This window comes from Haliotis cracherodii, unplaced genomic scaffold, assembly GCF_022045235.1.
Source record: "Haliotis cracherodii isolate W230 unplaced genomic scaffold, xgHalCrac1.p SCAF_3, whole genome shotgun sequence".
Lineage (NCBI taxonomy): Eukaryota > Metazoa > Mollusca > Gastropoda > Lepetellida > Haliotidae > Haliotis > Haliotis cracherodii.
Genome location: NW_027266286.1, coordinates 29,630,966 through 29,652,400, shown reverse-complemented (window position 1 = coordinate 29,652,400; position 21,435 = coordinate 29,630,966). Strand labels below are relative to the sequence as shown.

Here is a 21,435-nt window from a genome sequence, read left to right as displayed (position 1 = left end):
ATTTTCTTTGCAGGCTCGCACACGACATAAGCCCAGATATATTGGGGGATGACGACTGTGATACAGATTTCAAGATTAAAGAGTTCATCTCGGAAACCTATGGCTGCTGGTATGGGAAAGACAACTCTAGGATCTCGGATAATGACACAGCCAAGGATAGCACCACAGAAAAAGACAGTACTGCAGAAAAGAATGCCAAAAACTTGTTACATATAAAAGGTCAGACACCAGATTATATAAATCCTTTACCAACTAGGATTGAAGATGTGGAGGAATTAACTTCAAAAGAACTGTCTCCTAAGAAGACATTGTCACCACAAACTGCTGCAGTAATTCAAGATGATTACGAGGAGGACACTGTGCCCAGCTGTATTAGCTATACCTCAGACGTACATATATATTCATCAAACGTAAGTAGAGCAGCACAATCAATTAAATATTAGACTTCCATTATAACTGAAGCAACGATACACTTTGACTAACGGGATCGGGTGGTCTGGCTCGCTGACTTGGTTGATGCATGTCATCGTATACCAATTGTATGGATCAATACTCGTGATGTCAATCACTGGATTGTCTGGTCCAGACTTGATTATTTACAGACTGCCGTCATAGAGCGGGAATATTGCTGAGTGCAGTGTTAAACAAACAAACAAACAAACAAAACAAAACCAAACAAACAAACAAGAAACCATAATCATAAGAAATATCTGCTAAAACAAGAGTCTGTTCTAAGACTTTGACTATATAATATATTAATAGAATGTATTTATGAATCACTATCAAATAGTGATGATACCAGGTGTTCATGAAATGGTAAGTGTATCCTGGCCCACTGGTGCCACCCACCATAAACTCATGCAAAGGCAAGTCAATTGTTGGCTTGAAAATCATGAAAACATGGTACAAGCCAAAATAGGGAATTGCACTGGACATTTGTGTCACTGATGTGTGATTTGAAACAGTCCTCCACATGTCTACCATGACACTTTTTGAAAGCTTTACTAAGCCCTAAAATGTTGTATCCCTGATCAAACAACTTTTTAGGAAGTCTTGTTTGATGCTCTTTGAAATCTTCGTGGAAAGAAATCTTAACAATACAAGTATGAGACAGGAGGCATTTCAAAAAATATTTCATGTTGTACAAAAGACTGTTCAAGGCATCTGTGTAAATCAGTCTCTTCAAAATCAAATATTTTACTCAGATGAACTTTCCGGTTTAGAATAGGTCCTCAGAAACACATGCTTGTCGTAAGAAGCGACTAAGAGAATTTGTTGTGAACTACAAACAAACAAGCAAACTAACAAAAAAAACCTCTGTGTGAAGATCCATGGGAAGTCACTTCAGGTGAGCTTTTTGATCAACCAATCAGTGTCTAGGCTTCTAAATTGTGGGTTCAAGTCAGTGAAGCATTCAGACAAGCACATCTGATTTCTGTATCTCTGCAAACAAATATTATGGGGATGTTCAGAATGCAGAATAAAAAAGTCCACACTTGTATATTGTTGTGGATATTTTATACATCATTTCTGAGCTGTCAAGGGTTTTACGAGGTGATCTCCAAATTGAAATGGAAAGGCTTCACCCAGAAATCGGTTTGTACAGAACTAAATTGGGAAATCAGTGACCACACAAGATCAATGCACGTTCAATAAATTATGCTTAAACACGCAGTTTCAGGATAACAATAATAAGGCATTACAATGGGTCAAGAAGATGGCAGCAGCAATAAGAATTAGGCCCTAGAACTACTGTCAGTGCAATCACAAATGTCCAGAATGCTGGCACGGTTGAATGTCTTGAAATAGGCCTGTCTTTCTTCTTGAATCCAGAATAGTACTGGAAACAGACAGGAACTGGAAGTGTTCAAATAGGTTTCCAAACCACACTTGGCAAGTAGATCAGAAACAATTTAGGTTGAAAAAGGCCTTGTATATGTCTACAGCTAATCTTCTAGAAACTGCCCCAAGAAAGATCAGACTTGCCAATTTGGGTGTTTACACAAGGGAGGATAACTCTCAATTACTCGCAGCCTCTGAGTACTACTCAAATCTGTCCAAAACAGCGCTCAAAGTTTACAAATGCTTCAATGGTTTGCCGACACTAACAATCACTACAATTATTCTCTAAACTTATAAGAACTACCCTACTGCTACAAAACAAGGGTATATTAATGTTCTGATTAGTAAAACATGCAAGCCATAAAGTGAGAGCATGTATGGATCAGATGTGGTCGTCCTTCGGCAGACACCTGCGTTTCCTGTCGCCAGTGCCGATGCTGCATTAAGTAGTGATCACATGGTGTGGCCATTACTGTAGTTCCCAGGCATCTGTGCACTTGCCTTAGAGGGTTTATGTTGCTTTGCACCCTGGCATTTCAGTAGAGCTTCATCTGAGAGGCCTGAGAGGCATCATGCAGAGTGTTGATTGAATTCAGATAGGGTCTTGTTGAAGCTAAGGGAAAGGTAAAAAATTATCTAAGGGATAAATACAGTTTAGTTTGTAATATGTTTCATATTGCTTTTAAAAAAAGAATTTATATTATGGAAGAAATATAGAAATGTTTTTTCAACGGTTCAAATTGTAAGAAATAATTTTGTAGAAATTTTTGAAATACTAAGGACTAAACAAATATTATCATTCAGAGAATAAAATTTTATTTATAATGACACACAATGAAAACTCATGATCAACATTAACAGGATCAGACAATATGATTTTTTTAAGCTCAGGTACATGTTGAAACAAATGAATTGAGATTCAAAACCATTCAACATTTTTGTGTTTAATTATCTCATGCACACAGAACAACTAATCTAATTTTGTGGCCATTTTGTCATATATTATAACAATTTGAATAAGCGTTTTCAAAGTGTGTCAGTATATGATCAAATTGATCATTGGAGTTGAAAAAAGAAATGTCTCTCTTTTATGGGCTGAGGAGTGTGGGGACTGGAGTAGCACAGTGGTTAAAGCTTCAGCTCATCACCCCAAAGACCCGGGTTCAATTTCCACAAAGGTACACTATGTGTGAAGCCCATTCCTAGCAGCCCCTGCCTTGATAAGGCAGGAATAATTCATAAGTGGAATTAAACTCAACTCACTCACTGCATGTAGAAAATACAGAAAAACAAGAACCTATTGTCAATAAAACTCCATTTACTAAATTCACTTTCATAAATTATTTCTGTGTAGGTAATCAGATCCTCATTAGTGTCTTACAATGGTAACTTAATCAGAAAGTCAAAACAAAACCTGGAATCCAAAGAGATTCAATTATTCTGGTCGGATCTGTCGAGCTAATTTCTACTTATTTCACATCAAGTAGTTGCTGCCAAACTGTGACATGAACACAGCGCCATTTGATGGTATTTGTAGGACAGTCTTTTTGCACAATCTATATTTGATGTGTAATTGATTAAAGGATCAAGTTTAGAAATATCTTTTGCGAAAGGTAATTACAGGATATGGTGGATGGGTGAAAACCTGTTTTAATACAAACTTTGACAGCGTGTGCACAGTTGGCTTCTAAGCCTCTCTAACTAGGTGCACAGGTGGCGCCGTTGTCAAAAGTGACAAAATGAGCTGTGCAGAGTGGCATATCTCTTGATAGCCATACCAGAAACCTGTTATCGTGTTTGAATCGCCCTAATTACGTTTCTGTCAGCACCATATCCATGCTTGTGGGTTTCACCAAAGCAGTAAATGTCTAAGACCTGCATCACTTTCCTCCCACATCAAGCTGACATGACATAGTGTAACTGAAATACTCTTCATGGCAGAATTATATCCAACTCAATCAATGTCTAACTCTCTCTGTCTCTCTTATAAATTAAGTCACACCAACTTTAGAAATTAAATATTGTTAATGAAATGAGATCAAATATAAGAGATTTGTAGTCTCTCATTGCTAGCCCAACAAGTTGATCATCAACAGGCACATCAAGTACGTCATCTTCCGACTGATAAGCTGAATAAGAAATGTCTGTTATCCTGTAGGCCTTGATAAATAAATTATTAACTTTCCATTGCTACCCACCACACACTGCTGTCCCAAAATACCTACAGAGGAAGACAATCACTGTTTGTGTTCACTTCTGTCTTCACTTGATGAAATACCTCCTCTACAGAATCCACCCTGCACCACGCAGGACACAATATGACTTCCATGGAACCCCTTATTTGGTGTAGAGAGCTCACAAATAGCAGAGTGTATAAAATATCAACAACAGTATTATTGATAAGGTCCAGGGGCGGTCGGGTAGCCCAGTGGTTAAAGCGTTCGCTCGTCACGCCGAAGACCTGGGTTCGAATCCTGACATGGGTACAATGTGTGAAGCCCATTTCTGGTGTCCCCCGCCGTGATATTGCTGGAATATTGCTAAAAGCGGCGTAAAACCATACTCACTCACTCACTCACTCGATAAGGTCTGCCTTCATTCTGTACATTCGCCAATTTTGAGAGTGTATCTCGATTTTGAGATACAGAAATCAGATACACTGGTCTGAATACTTAACACATTTGTCCTGAGAATTCAAAGCCTCTGCACTAATTGGCTGGAAAGAAAGTTCACCTGATGCAGCCTATCACTGCGGTGTCTTCAGATCTTCATGCAGAGAGGGATTGTATTATATATAGGTATCTGACATGACATCATGTTTATCATAGTTTTGTAGAGTTTTCCTCTCAAAATTCCGATTGTTGGTGGGGGATGGAATTCTGACATGACACATACCTGTATTTGAACTTTTCCTTTTAGAACTGTAACAATGGAACTTGTCCTGGTGACTAAATGGAAACATACAACACAATTATTCTTGCTGTATTGTATGTTACTATTAATTACATTTTATAATGCAAGGAAGTGTGAGGGGGCCAAGTGTTGATGGCAAAGTTGTTTTGTTACTGTGTTGCAAGATTCTAGGATAATATTTTTTTGTTCTTTTATATTCTTTATTCAGATTAGCCGTGGTAAAATATTTTTAAAACAAAATATTTTTTCTCCCTTTTCTCAGTATTTTAGCAGATCTGCCAACTAAGAACAAATGGAGCCTAATGGGAATCAAAGCAGTTAGCTTGTCTCTATCTTATACATGTAGCAGGGGCAACAGCAGTCTAGTTGTTAAAGTGGCCACTTGTCTCAGCCAAGACCCAGGTTCAATTCCCAACACTGGTCACAATACCCTTGCCACAATACCCTTGCCACAATACCCTTGCCACAATACCCTTGTCACAATACCCATGCCACAGTACCCTTGTCACAATACCCATGCCACAATACCTTAGCCACAATACCCTTGTCACAATACCTTAGCCACAATACTCTTGCCACAATACCTTAGCCACAATACCCATGCCACAATACCCTTTCACAATACCCATGCCACAATACCCTTTCACAATACCCATGCCACAATACCCTTATCACAATACCCATGCCACAATACCCTTGTCACAATAACCTTGCCACAATACCCTTGTCACAATACCCTTGTCACAATACTCTTATCACAATACCCATGCCACAATACCCTTGTCACAATACCCTTGCCACAATACCCTTGTCACAATACCCTTGTCACAATACTCTTGCCACAATACCCTTGCCACAATACGCTTGTCACAATACCTTAGCCACAATACCCTTGTCACAATACCCATGCCACAATACCCTTGTCACAATACCTTAGCTACAATACCATTGTCACAATACCCATGCCACAATACCCTTGTCACAATACCATAGCCACAATACCCTTATCACAATACCCATGCCACAATACCCTTGTCACAATACCTTAGCCACAATACCCTTGTCACAATACCCATGCCACAATACCCTTGTCACAATACCCTTATCACAATACCCATGCCACAATACCCTTATCACAATACCCATGCCACAATACCCTTGTCACAATACCCTTATCACAATACCCATGCCACAATACCATTGTCACAATACCCTTGCCACAATACCTTAGAGACAATATCCTTGCCTCAATACCTTAGACACAATACCCTTGCCACAATACCTTAGCCACAATACCCTTGCCACAATACCCTTGCCACAATACCTTAGACACAATACCCTTGCCACAATACCCTTGCCACAATACCTTAGACACAATATCCTTGCCACAATACCTTAGCCACAATACCCTTGCCACAATACCTTAGCCACAATACCCTTGCCACAATACCCTTGCCACAATACCTTAGACACAATACCCTTGCCACAATACCTTAGACACAATACCCTTGCCACAATACCCTTGCCACAATACCTTAGACACAATATCCTTGCCACAATATCCTAGCCACAATACCCTTGCCACAATACCCTTGCCACAATACCCTTGCCACAATAACCTTGCCACAATACCCTTGCCACAATACCCTTGCCACAATACCAATGCCCATGGGTTTTGACAGGCTTTCCTCCCACCTCAAGCTGACACCCTGTGGTATAACTGGCATATTGTAAAAAACAACTCACAAACCCATACCCACACAGGAACAATGTGTCTAACTCATCCTAAAGGTCCCTTGTTGTGAGGAGGCTTATTGCTAAATTTGATGTAAAACGCACCCACTCATTTCAACGCTTGGTCTTAACATTCAGTTATTACCCTGCCACAAGCTAGTCTCATGTAGTTAGCGATGATGTTGCCAGACACCCACCCACAAACCTGGCTGCAACTTTATTGATTCTCCAATCAGGAGACCTCCTCTTTCATCTTAAATGATTCATCAACGTCACAAATGGTTTCTGGGAACTTTACCTTGATATGTTCATTGTTGGCATTCTCTACTGACATGTCTTTGTCAGAGTACAGGAGCAGAACGTTTTAGTCAAAAGATGTAGGTTGCTGGCAATTTTGTAAAGAAGAAAAAAAGCTTGAAAAAATAATTTTCTTTTGGTGTTTACCAAAAAGGATCATCATATTGTTCTCAGAACTTTTTGGAGATCTTGAAAAATTCCCTCCCTCCCCCCAAAAGATTGGTATCATGATCCAGATGATCTAAGCCATTTTGTTTTGTGTGGAGAATGTTATTGATTGGATTGCTTCCTAAGACTTTGTGTTAGTCACTTTCAACTTAAAAAACACAATAGAACTCATTTTTATGAACTACATGAATTTGAAAAAGAACTCTTGCGACAGTAATTTTGATGAAGTTGAAATGATATCTCTCTTTATGCTTCAAAGGTTGGAAGTGAAACCAAAGATGAAGCTGTCTTGACCTTTACAACAAACATCACATCTCTTACGTCCTCCATTTGCCTGTTACATGCAATCATTACTGAGTTTGGTTGCCATGGCAATGTCTAAAAAATGTTTTTGCCTGAAAGTTTACACAGCATAATAATGACGTCTTGAAAGATGAAAAACTTTGAATAATATGTCTGTTATGAGTTTCGAATACTATTTTAGTTTTTGGTCTGTTGTTTAGAATAATTTGATGTTGCAATTATGTCAACTCGTCCCCTAAACATGAAGAGATTTGTCATTATTGACACTGCCACATCAAACAGATTCCTTGTTGAGATGAAACGAAACAAAAGCAGAGGAATTTACTGTATTTATTGTAATAAGCGCTCTGGGCACTTAGATAATTGAAATCATAGCAAGTTATATTAGTTTTCTGAGATAGAGTGGTAGTGTATTAGTTCAAACATGGAGGAAACAGAACCCTTTTGATAATAAGAATACTTGACACTTTTTTATGGATAACAACTTTTTTATTCTATAAGAAAGTGTCCTGTCTTCATGTATTCCTCCTCCTCCAAATTGTAAATGCCCATCAAATACTTCTTTCTGATAATGGTTACGAGGCAATTATTTAGAGAATCTCACCCTCGTGTCTTTTAATATCAAATATATCAACACGAGTTGATAAAAGTGAAAAAACTCAAAGGCTTGCTGAGAAGTTTTTCCACTTTTATCAATGAGTGTTGATATATTTGATATCAAAAGACACAAGGGTGAGATTTTATTTATCATCCAAAATCATTCTTCCAACCTTTTCAGTTTGTAAACAGTAATAAGCAGTGTCTTAAGTGTAAAAAGTACTGCTAACAGCTTCAATAGCAGAGCCATTAGTGATTTCATTTGATTGTGATGTCATGGTAACCAATGACAACACAATGGTCTGAAAAGCATTGTGATGCAATTTCATTGCAGCGATATCTACAGTGTAGATATCGCTTGATCTCACCCAAGAAATATCTCCTGTAGAAGCCAGTTTTGGATGATAAATAGAGAATCTCACCAGAGTGTCTTTTGATATCAAATATATCAACACAAGTTGATAAAAGTAGAAAAATTTCGAGGCTTGCCGAGGATTTTTGCCACTTTTATCAACAAGTGTTGATATATTTGATATCAAAAGACACGAGGGTGAGATTTTATTTATCCAAAATCATTCTTCCAACTTTTTTCAGTTTGTAGACAGGAATAAGCAGTGTCTTAACTGTAAAAAGTACTTGTAACAGCTTCAGTAGCAGAGCCATTAGTGATGTCATTTGATTGTGACGTCATGGTAACCAATGACAACACAACGGTCTGAAAAGCGTTGTGATGCAATTTCATTGCAGCGATATCTACAATGTAGATATCGCTTGATCTCACCCAAGAAATATCTCCTGTAGAAGCCAGTTTTGGATGATAAATAGAGAATCTCACCAGAGTGTCTTTTGATATCAAATATATCAACACAAGTTGATAAAAGTAGAAAAATTTCGAGGCTTGCCGAGGATTTTTGCCACTTTTATCAACAAGTGTTGATATATTTGATATCAAAAGACACGAGGGTGAGATTTTATTTATCCAAAATCATTCTTCCAACTTTTTTCAGTTTGTAGACAGGAATAAGCAGTGTCTTAACTGTAAAAAGTACTTGTAACAGCTTCAGTAGCAGAGCCATTAGTGATGTCATTTGATTGTGATGTCATGGTAACCAATGACAACACAACGGTCTGAAAAGCGTTGTGATGCAATTTCATTGCAGCGATATCTACAATGTAGATATCGCTTGATCTCACCCAAGAAATATCTCCTGTAGGAGCCAGTTTTGGATGATAAATAGAGAATCTCACCAGAGTGTCTTTTGATATCAAATATATCAACACAAGTTGATAAAAGTAGAAAAATTTCGAGGCTTGCCGAGGATTTTTGCCACTTTTATCAACAAGTGTATATATATTTGATATCAAAAGACACGAGGGTGAGATTTTATTTATCCAAAATCATTCTTCCAACTTTTTTCAGTTTGTAGACAGGAATAAGCAGTGTCTTAACTGTAAAAAGTACTTGTAACAGCTTCAGTAGCAGAGCCATTAGTGATGTCATTTGATTGTGATGTCATGGTAACCAATGACAACACAACGGTCTGAAAAGCGTTGTGATGCAATTTCATTGCAGCGATATCTACAATGTAGATATCGCTTGATCTCACCCAAGAAATATCTCCTGTAGGAGCCAGTTTTGGATGATAAATAGAGAATCTCACCAGAGTGTCTTTTGATATCAAATATATCAACACAAGTTGATAAAAGTAGAAAAATTTCGAGGCTTGCCGAGGATTTTTGCCACTTTTATCAACAAGTGTATATATATTTGATATCAAAAGACACGAGGGTGAGATTTTATTTATCCAAAATCATTCTTCCAACTTTTTTCAGTTTGTAGACAGGAATAAGCAGTGTCTTAACTGTAAAAAGTACTTGTAACAGCTTCAGTAGCAGAGCCATTAGTGATGTCATTTGATTGTGATGTCATGGTAACCAATGACAACACAACGGTCTGAAAAGCGTTGTGATGCAATTTCATTGCAGCGATATCTACAATGTAGATATCGCTTGATCTCACCCAAGAAATATCTCCTGTAGAAGCCAGTTTTGGATGATAAATTCCCTTTCTGTGCTGCTATGTTTTGTAAAACAATCTCTAATATACACAAGAAGATCGTCTGTCATGCACCTTTTTGGTCTTATATGGGAGCGTTTATAAAGAATACTTACAGATTGGTCTAGAAGTTGGTAAGGAGGTGCTTATTGGAGCAGGGTGCTTAATACAGCAAATATGGTAATGCATTCAACATAAACACATTCCCATAATCAATTTACCCCCCATTGCTATGATTTTATGCTAGTACATGTTTGTTGTGGGCTGGGAGATATAGATTATGTTGACTGACACCAGATAGCTTCTAGATTGCACCAACACTCCTGGGGAGTGTTATGCCATGCTTGAGATTATTGTAGAGAACAAACAGTGTGGAATCAATAAGATACATAGCTTAAGGCATGGCATCTTCTAATGCTGGATGGCGGACCTTGAAAGAGAGTGTGTGGTGTCCAAGAATGGTCAATAATTGCCACTATTTTTGTTGCAGGAGTCTAACAGGAAACTCTCAGATTCGGAAGGCACTCCAGCTCCTGAAGCACAAAATGGTAGATGGCCGGCTAGACGGCCGAGGAAACTTCCAGAGATACCTAAGAAACATCGGGGAGGTGAGGATGATGACGATGACGATGACGATGATGATGATGATGATGATGATGATGATGATGATAGTAATGATGATGTTGACCTATGCGGGTCGTAAGAGGCCACTAAATGAATCCAGTAGTCAGACTTGGTGACTTGTTGGATTGCGTGTTATCGTATCCTGATGGTCTGGGATAAAGCTTGCAGTATCAGTCACTGGATTGTCTGGTCCAGACCCGATTATTTACAAGCCACTGTCATGTTGCTGAAATATTGCTTGGTGTAGTGTTAAAAACAAACAAACAAACAAACAGTTCTCACAAAGGGGGTAAGTATTACAATACTTTCACTGACAATTATGACAACAGTGGTAATGACAATGTTAATGATAATAACAAACAACAACAACACACTATGATGGTGTCTGATAGCCAAGTCTCCTATCACTTATTTCGGTATTTAAGTTAGCTCCTCCACTCAAAGTGTTCTTTTATACACAGGGCACAATAATAGTAGGTCACTTACTCAATATTTTGTGTGTAGAATGATAAAACAAACTGATTCCGTATGCGGTTGGTACACGGAGCCACTAGAACACATTGACCTGACATGATGGGCTGGGAGATAAGTGGATGTGTACTGAGCATCCTCAGACAAATATTGGCGCTGGCGTAATTACGTTTGCAGGGCCTCTGTGAGAAATGTCGATCTGTTTTCAATCAATTCTAATTTTAAGAACATACTTTCTTTACTGATTTAAATTGATGTCAGGATTTTTTGTCTATTCTCAGTGCATTACAATGAAATGTCAGCATGAAAACTCTGAAGGGTGTTTGGGCATTTTGCTGAATTCTTAAATTCTTCTGTGCAGTAAGTTCAATATAGGGTATAGAGAAATTGGTCCCAACTTCACTGCTCGAATACTACTCACAAGCATTCATAAAGAATTCTGTTTGGAGAGAGAAGCCATTTTCGATGGCCCCTAGGTAAGGTAATATTGACTTCAGAAATGAGTGTGTTCTAAATCACAGGCAAGCCTGCATTTGCACTAACAACTAACATCAAATTTTCAATAAGAATTTCTTGAGGGGACTTCTCTCAGGTTGAATGGGCTCACTCGTTTCAGCAGAACACAATGGCATCATAAAGGAGCCATCTTATAACATTAATGGAAGCCTAGGTTCAGGTTTGTGACGGTGAGGATCTGTGATGGTGGCTCACACATAAAACTTCTTCCCACATGCCAGCACGTTGGATGAAACGCTGCAATCCTGACGTCCTCACCTGAGGTCAGCCATCAGTTGCATGGAGTATATGCTCAATAGCGTCAGATCTAACAAAGAAGTAAACTTGTAGGGATTGAAAATGTGCATGTTTCCAGGTTCCCTTGCCAGGCTCATACTAAGTATGGTCTATCGTCATGACAACAAGTGATACTTGACAGATCACTGATTTCTTTAACTTTGTTATGTCACCATGGCAACATGTACGTGGTGTCAAAGAATTTGACATTGTTGTGTATTTTCAGCAACTGTTACTTCCTTGTTGAAAAGTTGTGTTAAAGAAATTATGTTTAGATCAGTTTAAGTTAGATATCAACCTTGTCGAACTCTTGAGAGTTCCTGTGGGTACAGGCTAGTGTATGAGCCACAGCATGCTGGAGTGTGTGGGTGAGTATGAATGGGTGAGTTGGTGAGTGACAGGAATGTGTGAGTGAGTATGGATGGGTGAGTGAGTGACAGGAATGTGTGAGTATGGATGGGTGAGTGAGTGACAAGAATGTGTGAGTGATTATGGATTGGTGAGTTAGTGAGTGACAGGAGTGTGTGGGTGAGTATGGATGGGTGAGTTAGTGAGTGACAGGAATGTGTGAGTGAGTATGGATGGGTGAGTTAGTGAGTGACAGGAGTGTGTGGGTGAGTATGGATGGGTGAGTTGGTGAGTGACAGGAATGTGTGATAGATTATGGATTGGTGAGTTAGTGAGTGACAGGAGTGTGTGAGTGAGTATGGATGGGTGAGTGACAGGAGTGTGTGGGTGAGTATGGATGGATGGGTGAATGACAGGAGTGTGTGGGTGAGTATGGATGCGTGAGTGAGTGAGTGAGTGACAGGAGTATGTGAGTGAGTATGGATTGGTGAGTGAGTGAGTGACAGGAGTGTGTGGGTGAGTATGAATGGGTGAATGGCAGGAGTGTGTGGGTGAGTATGGATGGGTGAGTGAGTGAGTGAGTGAGAGGAGTGTGTGGGTGAGTATGGAATGCGTGAGTGAGTGAGTGACAGGAGTGTGTGGGTGAGTATGGATTGGTGAGTGACAGGAGTGTGTGGGTGAGTATGGATGGGCAAATGACAGGAGTGTGTGGGTGAGTATGGATTGGCAAATGACAGGAGTGTGTGGGTGAGTATGGATGCGTGAGTGACAGGAGTGTGTGGGTGAGTATGGACGAGTGAGTGACAGGAGTGTGTGGGTGAGTATGGATGGGTGAGTGACAGGAGAGTGTGAGTGAGTATGGATGGGTGAGTGACAGGAGAGTATGGGTGAGTTTGGATGGGTGAGTTGGTGAGTGACAGGATGTGTGAGTGAGTATGGATGGGTGAGTTGGTGAGTGACAGGATGTGTGAGTGAGTATGGATGGGTGAGTTGGTGAGTGACAGGATGTGTGAGTGAGTATGGATGGGTGAGTTGGTGAGTGACAGGATGTGTGAGTGAGTATGGATGGGTGACTGAGTGAGTGACAGGAGTGTGTGGGTGAGTATGGGTGGGTGAGTAAGTGAGTGAGTGGATGAATGAGTGTCAAGTGTATTGTTCAGTTGCCTAGTCCAATGATATATTTCTTCTTCATCTTAAGCTTGTAATCAAATGATAGCATGCCAAAATAAAATCTAGATTTACCATGATCTTAATGGCTGTGATTAAATCACCTAATTATAAGAATATTCACGGATAAGAAGCAGAAACGATTTACTGTCCATAAAGGTTTTCTGCTTCATTGTACGAGTGGCATTTCCTAGTGTTAATTCTACTAAATCTGAATGTTGTCAAGGCAACAAATTTTATACCACAGTGAGCAAGGAGAAAAATATTGATTGATCTAAATCGAGCCTCCATGGGCATTATTTGAGTAGATTTCATAAACTGGTAAATTCTTCAGTTTATGCACACTCAGCAATTTGTGCATAGACGAGTGGCTGTCTGAGTTGAGATGCTGCTTGGCTGACTGCTAGTTGTGGTTTATGTATAATGTGTATTTTATACTTGCAGTCGTATAATATCTATAGCTAGCCTGTATTAAGACAGCTTCATTGGCCTGTGGCTAGCCAGCATGGCTGGTGCTAGCCATGAATGTCAAGGGCCTTAGACTTTAGTCCTTAGTGAAAAGGGTACTGTGCTACATATAGCCATGTTATTTTGATGATAAGACTAAGCTTTTCCGGGGTTTTGTCACATATTAAATCTGTTTTGCTCAGCCATTTTTAGGGTTGTGTTGAAAGTTGAAAGTAATTTCAGGGAATATAACTGTCTGTATCTAGTGCATAAATATACACAAAATATACACAAAAATATTAAATTTACTTTCTCACCAATCATATTGTTACAAATAATTGTCCAGAAAAGTTTTGTTCAATTGTGAACAAATAGCATGCATAAGAAACTGAGACTGACAATACCCTTTTCAATTTCTCAATCCCTAGGTTTATGGTGTAAGCCGTACTACACATAAGTACAGTCAAATGTTGAAATTTATCACCGGCTTAACATTGTCACAATTTATATTGGTCAAGTGCAGTAATTAATTTGATACTTATCATAAGTCTTTGGGTTGTGTAAGGTAGTCGAGGTAATATGTGACAATGTAAAATGAAAGGTGTAAATGCTACTTTCCAATCTGCAGGTTACAATCACAGCCAGAAGAGATAGTGTAACAATGAAAAGTGCCAGGTGTAAATGCTATTCTCCTATCTGCAGGTTACAATCACAGTCAGAAGAGATAGTGTAACAATGAAAAGTGCCAGGTGTAAATGCTATTCTCCTATCTGCAGGTTACAATCACAGCCAGAAGAGATGGTGTAACAATGAAAAGTGCCAGGTGTAAATGCTATTCTCCTATCTGCAGGTTACAATCACAGCCAGAAGAGATAGTGTAACAATGAAAAGTGCCAGGTGTAAATGCTATTCTCCTATCTGCAGGTTACAATCACAGCCAGAAGAGATAGTGTAACAATGAAAAGTGCCAGATGTAAATGCTATTCTCCTATCTGCAGGTTACAATCACAGCCAGAAGAGATAGTGTAACAATGAAAAGTGTCAGGTGTAAATGCTATTCTCCTATCTGCAGGTTACAATCACAGCCAGAAGAGATAGTGTAACAATGAAAAGTGCCAGATGTAAATGCTATTCTCCTATCTGCAGGTTACAATCACAGCCAGAAGAGATAGTGTAACAATGAAAAGTGCCAGGTGTAAATGCTATTCTCCTATCTGCAGGTTACAATCACAGCCAGAAGAGATAGTGTGTGAAGATGTATTGCGCGCATAAAATCCTTGCCGGAAATAGTCGGTAACTTCCGGAAATAATCACAAATTTGAAATGTTTTAGAGTTACATTTGCTGTTAAAATTTATTAATAAACTGTTAAAATATAATTAAAAGTACCTGTCAGAATTCTGACGCATCGTAATTGTTAAACTGGATAAAAGTACGCAAAGCTTTCAACTTTTCCCATGGTGCACTTGTTTCGTAGTTTTCCCGCCATAGTCGCCATGCTTGTTAAAGTGCGAGGTACTCAACATTTTTAGAGCGCTACCCACACGAAGCCACAACTTTGTCATTCCTTGTAAGTACTCTCCAATTACTTGTAGCACGTCGTATGTAGATGATTTGTTAGTTAGTAATTATTTACGTAGATGGTTTGCTAAATTGATGTCTATTTTAGAAGTCGGTTCAGGCCTCGTCACAGTACAGTGCTTGGTGAAAATAACACCACGTGGTAAAGCTATTTCAATTCCTGACCGTTGCTTATTGACACGATCATGGAAATGTAATTGTTTGTTGATGGTCGCATTTCTGCTAGAATTCTTTTCCTTTAATTTTCACGTATTTGTAATATTGATGCTAGTCAAATTGAATAGTTTAGTGAGTGATCACGAGTTACCTCTTTTGTCCATTTTATGTAAACATCGGCCATGCTCATTAGAAATGAGATCGTTTTGATTTACTACTTGACCAAAGTCAAAATACATTGTTTACTAGTTTGAAAAGCATGTTGTGATTGCTGCGAGGTTATATCGTGGATTGTTACGATTAGCCCTTTTGTTTGGTGCTAGGACCCGTGACCGTCCCTGTGTTGATGATAGGCATGGATAACCTTTGACCCTTGTCAGCTGGTTGTAGTCACCTGGGGGTGAGTTGTTGTTAGCCCAGACTTAGTAGAAAGATTTAATATTTTGCTCTTTTGTCATATTTCTGTATTCCCTTGTTGTTAATCTCAATCCGTACTTTGTAATTTGAAATAGAAGAAATTAGTGAATTAGTAATTGGTTTTATTGTGGAAGTGAAGGCTCAAATGCCACTGATATTTTCAGTGCTGATTAACCAACTAAGTATTTACTATTATGGATTTTCGTGTGATGACAGAAATTATTATATGATGACATGTGATATTTTTACATTTCATATTTTATTGATATTGTCTGTAGGAAATATCCATAATGCTAAAAGTAAATTAATCGTTGTACATCATAATATCGGCACAGATCCTGACAATCGTGTTTATATTGTTTTGTAGGTTTTTTTTCATCATGTTGACTTCATGGAACGACAATAAATGCTCTTCATTGAAACTATTCACTCTTCTGTATTGAATTCCCACGTTACAAAAATGGTGTCAGAAGTGGGATACAGAAGCGATGTGAATGAAACCCCCAGGGTGACTGTGATGAGGAAATCGATGTGAGGGAGTCCTACAGCCAAGATGTCTGGGTCTGCCAGCCCAAGTAATATCAACTTGCAGGGGGAAGCTGAACGGTCTGCTGAAACGATGGAAGCTGTCGCGAAGGAGTTGGAGGTCCTGAGACTGAAAGTGAGGGAACAGGAGGATGCACTGGCTGCAAGGATCAACAAGCCTGTTGTCCTGTCCACGGGTCGACAAATAGCTCGCTTCAAGGACAAAGCATCCAAACCCGGCGATGTCTCACTAGAGGAATGGATTTCGGATGTGAGATGTGCTGCAGAAACCCGCAAGTTGAAGACAGAAGATTTCGCTGTTCTGCTATGCGAGAATCTTGGTGGACGGGCCCGACAAGAAATCCTTGCCAGAGGATCAGACATCAGGAATTCTCCGACCAACATTATACGGATCTTACGGAAAGTGTTCGGCGATGGATGTGACTTACCGTCGGCACAGCACCGCTTCTATTCCTATCGCCAATCGTCTGGACAGGATCTGGTTACTGTATCCCTTGATCTTATTGATCTATATGACAAGATCATCGAAATTGATCCTACTTTCAGCGGAATGAAGGAGTCTGCCCTTAAAGGTCAACTGGCGGAGGCTGTACAGAGCGACGTCCAAAAACGAGAGACAAGGCGCCTTACTATCGAGCACCCCAGCATGAGTTTCCTGGACTTGAGGGATCGTCTTATCGAATGGCTTGGCAACACTCCATTAAAGGAAAAGAACGTACATTATCAAGAACATCGATCAAACTTTGAAGATGTCTTGAAGAGACAGGAGGCCATGATAGAGGAACAACAAAAACAGATACAAGAGCTCCTCACCATCAACGCTCGACCAAGGACAAGGGCTTGCTGGGAATGTGGCGAAGAGGGTCACATGCGACGCGATTGTCCGAATCGATCTGCTTCTCGTTCTAGAAGACCAAGGGCTTTAAACATGTAAAACCCACAGCGGAGGACCTCACTGTGGGGGTTGAAGAAAACAATGCTTATGGTCCACTCTTAAATAGACTGGTAGGGAGATGTCCGGAGACCGTTATTGATGTTAATGGGATCAAGATCCGATGTCTGGTGGATACCGGAGCACAGGTGTCGACGATTACAGAATCATTTTACAGGGATTACTTTCAAGGAAAGGAAATCGTCGACATTGGAGGACTGATCCGCATTAGGGCTGCCAATGGACAGGACATCCCCTACTTGGGCTATCTAGCATTGGATATAGTTACTTTTGGCCATGAACTCAAATCTATAGGATTCCTCGTAGTGAAAGACCCTTTAGAACCAGCGATGCAAGAAAGAAAATTAGAAGTCCCTGGAGTTTTAGGATGCAACGCTCTTAGAGACATGAAATCCCTTTTTGAAACAAATAGCGTAACAGTGGATGATGAAGTCCGAGATCTTTTGGCATACTACGATGAGATCGCAACAGCAAGAAGTGATGCCAAGGTGAGGACAGCTGGGAAGAAACCAACACTCATACCCGCAAGATCACTCCAAGTCCTGGAAGGAAGTGTGGCACCATCGAAAGAGCCCTTCACAGCTGTCATTGAGGAAATTTCACTACCCCTCCCGAAAGGATTAGTGCTTGGACCAACGGTGGTCACTGTTGACAAAACCGGACGAGTTCTCTTTCAAGTCGCCAACTTCAGTGACAAGGACATCTATTTAAGGCCGAGGACACCTGTGGGAATACTCAACGCTGCGGAGGTGGAGCCAAGCATAGATGTAGTTGACGTCAGTTTAAATGAAGTCCAAGTCACGGAGGTATCCCATTCAATACATGGAGCCAACCTAGTAGAGAATCTTATGAAACGTATGGAGATTAACAGTGATTTGCCTTCTTCTCATAAGGAACAGTTGCACGGAGTTATTGCCAAACATGCCAGCACTTTCAGCAAGGATGAGGATGATATTGGATTCTGCGATGCCATCAAGCACAGAATTATAACGCCTGATGATGCCCCTGTTCGCATTCCACATCGACGTATTCCCCCAAGCCACTGGCAAGAAGTACGAGAATATATCAAGAAGTCGTTAGACAAGGGAGTTATCAGGGAGTCATCCAGTCCATACGCGTCCCCAATTGTGCTTGTGCGGAAGGGAGGTAAACTGAGAGTTTGCTGCGACTATCGCGCGCTGAATGCGAAAACTCGGAAAGACGCCTATCCTCTACCTCGGATAGAAGAAGCCCTCACTGTATTAAAGGATGCCAAATACTTCTGTAGTCTGGATCTTGCCCATGGGTTTAACCAGATAGCCGTTGCAGAGGAAGACATCGAGAAGACAGCCTTTCGGACAGGAACAGGTGGCTTATATGAGTATCTGCGGATGCCGTTTGGATTAACTGGAGCCCCAGGAACTTTCATGAGACTGATGGATAAAATCTTCGGCGACGAAAATTTCCAAACTCTCCTCATCTATTTAGATGACATTCTTATATTTGGGACAACATTTGAAGAAGCTCTAGAACGTCTGGACATGGTGTTGACCAGACTCTCCAAATATAATCTGAAAGTTAAACCTGAAAAATGTCAACTCTTCAAAGAAAAACTTCGTTATCTTGGACACATTGTCTCTGAGGAAGGTATTGCTCCAGATCCGGACAAGATCACAGCTGTTAGTAATTGGGCAGTTCCTAAGACAGAGACACAATTGAGAGGCTTTCTTGGGTTGGCAGGTTACTACCGAAAGTTTGTCCAAGGCTTCGCCAGCATTGCAGCTCCTCTACATTCTCTGCTGCAAGGCAAAAGGTTGGGAAAGAAAGGAAGAAGAAAAGTTCAGCCAGGGAGTGGTATGAAAGCTTGGGACAGCTCTTGTGACAAGGCCTTTGAAGAGCTGAAGCTTCGTCTTACCATGTCGCCAGTCCTGGGACACCCTGATTTTGATAGACCGTATATCCTTGAGGTCGATGCTAGTCACTATGGATTAGGAGCGGTATTGTCACAGGACCAGGAATCTGGAAAAGTGGTGCTGAGCTTTGCTAGCAGATCCTTAAGACCAGCCGAAAGAAATATGGACAACTACAGCAGTATGAAGTTGGAGCTTGTTGCACTGAAGTGGGCTGTCACCGAAAAATTTAGAGATTTCCTTCTTGGAGCTGAATGTACTGTCTACACAGACAATGACCCGTTGAGCTATGTCCAGACCACTGCCAAGCTAGGTGCAACGGAAACAAGATGGATTGGAGAACTGGCACAGTTCAACCTTGTCATTCGGCACAGATCGGGAAAGAAGAACAGAAACGCTGACTCATTAAGCAGGAAAGAAACCCACATCCCTGAAGTTGCACGACTGGAAAAGATTTCCGTAATTGGCTCCAGTGACATGCCAGTTATGTCAACCATGGTGCCCGTCCAGCTGAAGACGCAGATCCAGCAAGACACGAAGTCAGTTTGTTTGGAGTCTTTGCAAATACAAACAGTACGCCTTGAACCAATACCAAGCACAAATCTCCCTACTGTTCTCCCCGATGAAATGAAGAAAATGCAGGAAGAAGATGTACACATCAAGAGGTTCCTATTTCATTACAACCAGGACAAGTATCCATCTTACAGAGACCGGTTGAAAGAGCATCCAAACACGCGTAGAATGCTGAAATGCTGGAAAAACATGGTCCTGCGAAATGGAGTTCTCTATCGTCAGGTGAAAGTGGACAATAAGCCAACATTGCGAGTCGTTATTCCCAACAAGCTCCAATCAAGAGTCCTCAAGGCAAGCCATGACGAAAGTGGACATCCAAGTGCAGAGAGGACCATTTCCGTTCTGAGAGCGAGATGCTTCTGGCCATACATGGCAAGGGACACAGAAGAATACTGCAAAAAGTGTGAGAGGTGTTTGCTTGGGAAACATGGGCCCTCTGTGAAGCCATCATATGGAAGCATCATCGCCAAACGACCACTCGAAATCCTAGCAATGGACTATACACTGTTGGAGAAGGGCACTCATGGACTCGAAAATGTACTTGTTCTTACGGACGTATACACTAAATTCACACAAGCCTTCCCAACTAGGGATCAGACCGCAAGGACTGTTGCCAGGATTTTGGTTAAAGAATGGTTCGTCAAGTTTGGTGTTCCCCGACGGCTACATAGTGATCAAGGTAGAAATTTTGAATCCAACATCATCCACGAGCTATGTAGCATATATGGTGTAAGAAAGACCAAAACCACACCATATCACCCAGAAGGAAACTCGCAGTGTGAGAGATTCAACAGAACCCTGCATAACATGCTAAGAACCTTGCCTTTCCCTCAAAAGAAGAAATGGCCACAACTACTGCCAGAGCTGATCTATGCTTACAACTGTACCCCACATGCTACTACAGGGTATTCACCCTTCTACTTGTTCTTCGGGCGAGACCCTAAGTTACCGGTTGACCTTGTCATAGGAGATCAAGTAGACGAGACCACAGAGACGGACTGGGTGACAGAACACCATCAGCGGTTACAAGCAGCTTTTAACCAAGCCAGCAGGAGAACCGAAGAAGCTGCACTGCAAAGGCAAGCAAGAGTAAATAAAAACACAAATGACAGAGAACTTGTAGTTGGAGCCAGGGTATTTCTCAGAAATCATCCGGCCGGGAGACATAAAATTCAAGACATTTGGCGACCAGAGCCATACAAAGTTATTGCTAGGAAAGAAAACCAAGTTTATGCTATATGTCCTCTCGACAGTGATAATCCAAAACTAGTACACAGAAAAGAACTGTTGGACTCAAGAACACTTGTGTCCGATATACAGACAGAGCCCCATCTTGAAGACAGAGTGGAACCAATGGTCAGTACAACTGCCAGAAGTGCTGCAGTTGAAGCCGAGAACGAGAACCTTCTCCCAGAAGCTTGTACGTTTCGTGTTAGTGTTCCGGATGAGGTATCCAACAAGGGTATCACAAAAGTGTGTGGAAGTGCTTCATGCACAGCAAGGGAGCCTGTAAACACCCAGGCCTCCAGTGATTCAGCTGATGAGACACTTGGGAGTGATCAT

At 40.6% G+C, this 21,435-nt stretch overlaps 2 protein-coding genes across 2 annotated transcripts in view; both read left to right on the top strand.

The window, feature by feature from the left end:
• LOC139473717 (JNK-interacting protein 1-like) overlaps positions 1-21,435 on the top strand; it is a 52,051-nt gene that overhangs the window by 11,368 nt on the left and 19,248 nt on the right. The window contains exons 2-3 of the mRNA XM_071256436.1: positions 14-410; positions 10,401-10,518. Of these exons, the coding sequence (XP_071112537.1) occupies positions 14-410; positions 10,401-10,518 (515 nt within the window). The remainder of the gene's footprint in view (positions 1-13; positions 411-10,400; positions 10,519-21,435) is intronic.
• LOC139474734 (uncharacterized) lies at positions 16,466-17,850 on the top strand. Its single transcript, XM_071257848.1, has one exon. The coding sequence runs from the start codon at positions 16,466-16,468 to the stop codon at positions 17,390-17,392; it is 927 nt and encodes a 308-aa protein (XP_071113949.1). The 3' UTR covers positions 17,393-17,850.

Coding starts and splice junctions, on each gene's coding strand:
- LOC139474734 (XM_071257848.1), top strand. CDS start 16,466: ATGTCTGGGTCTGCCAGCCCAAGTAATATCAACTTGCAGGGGGAAGCT.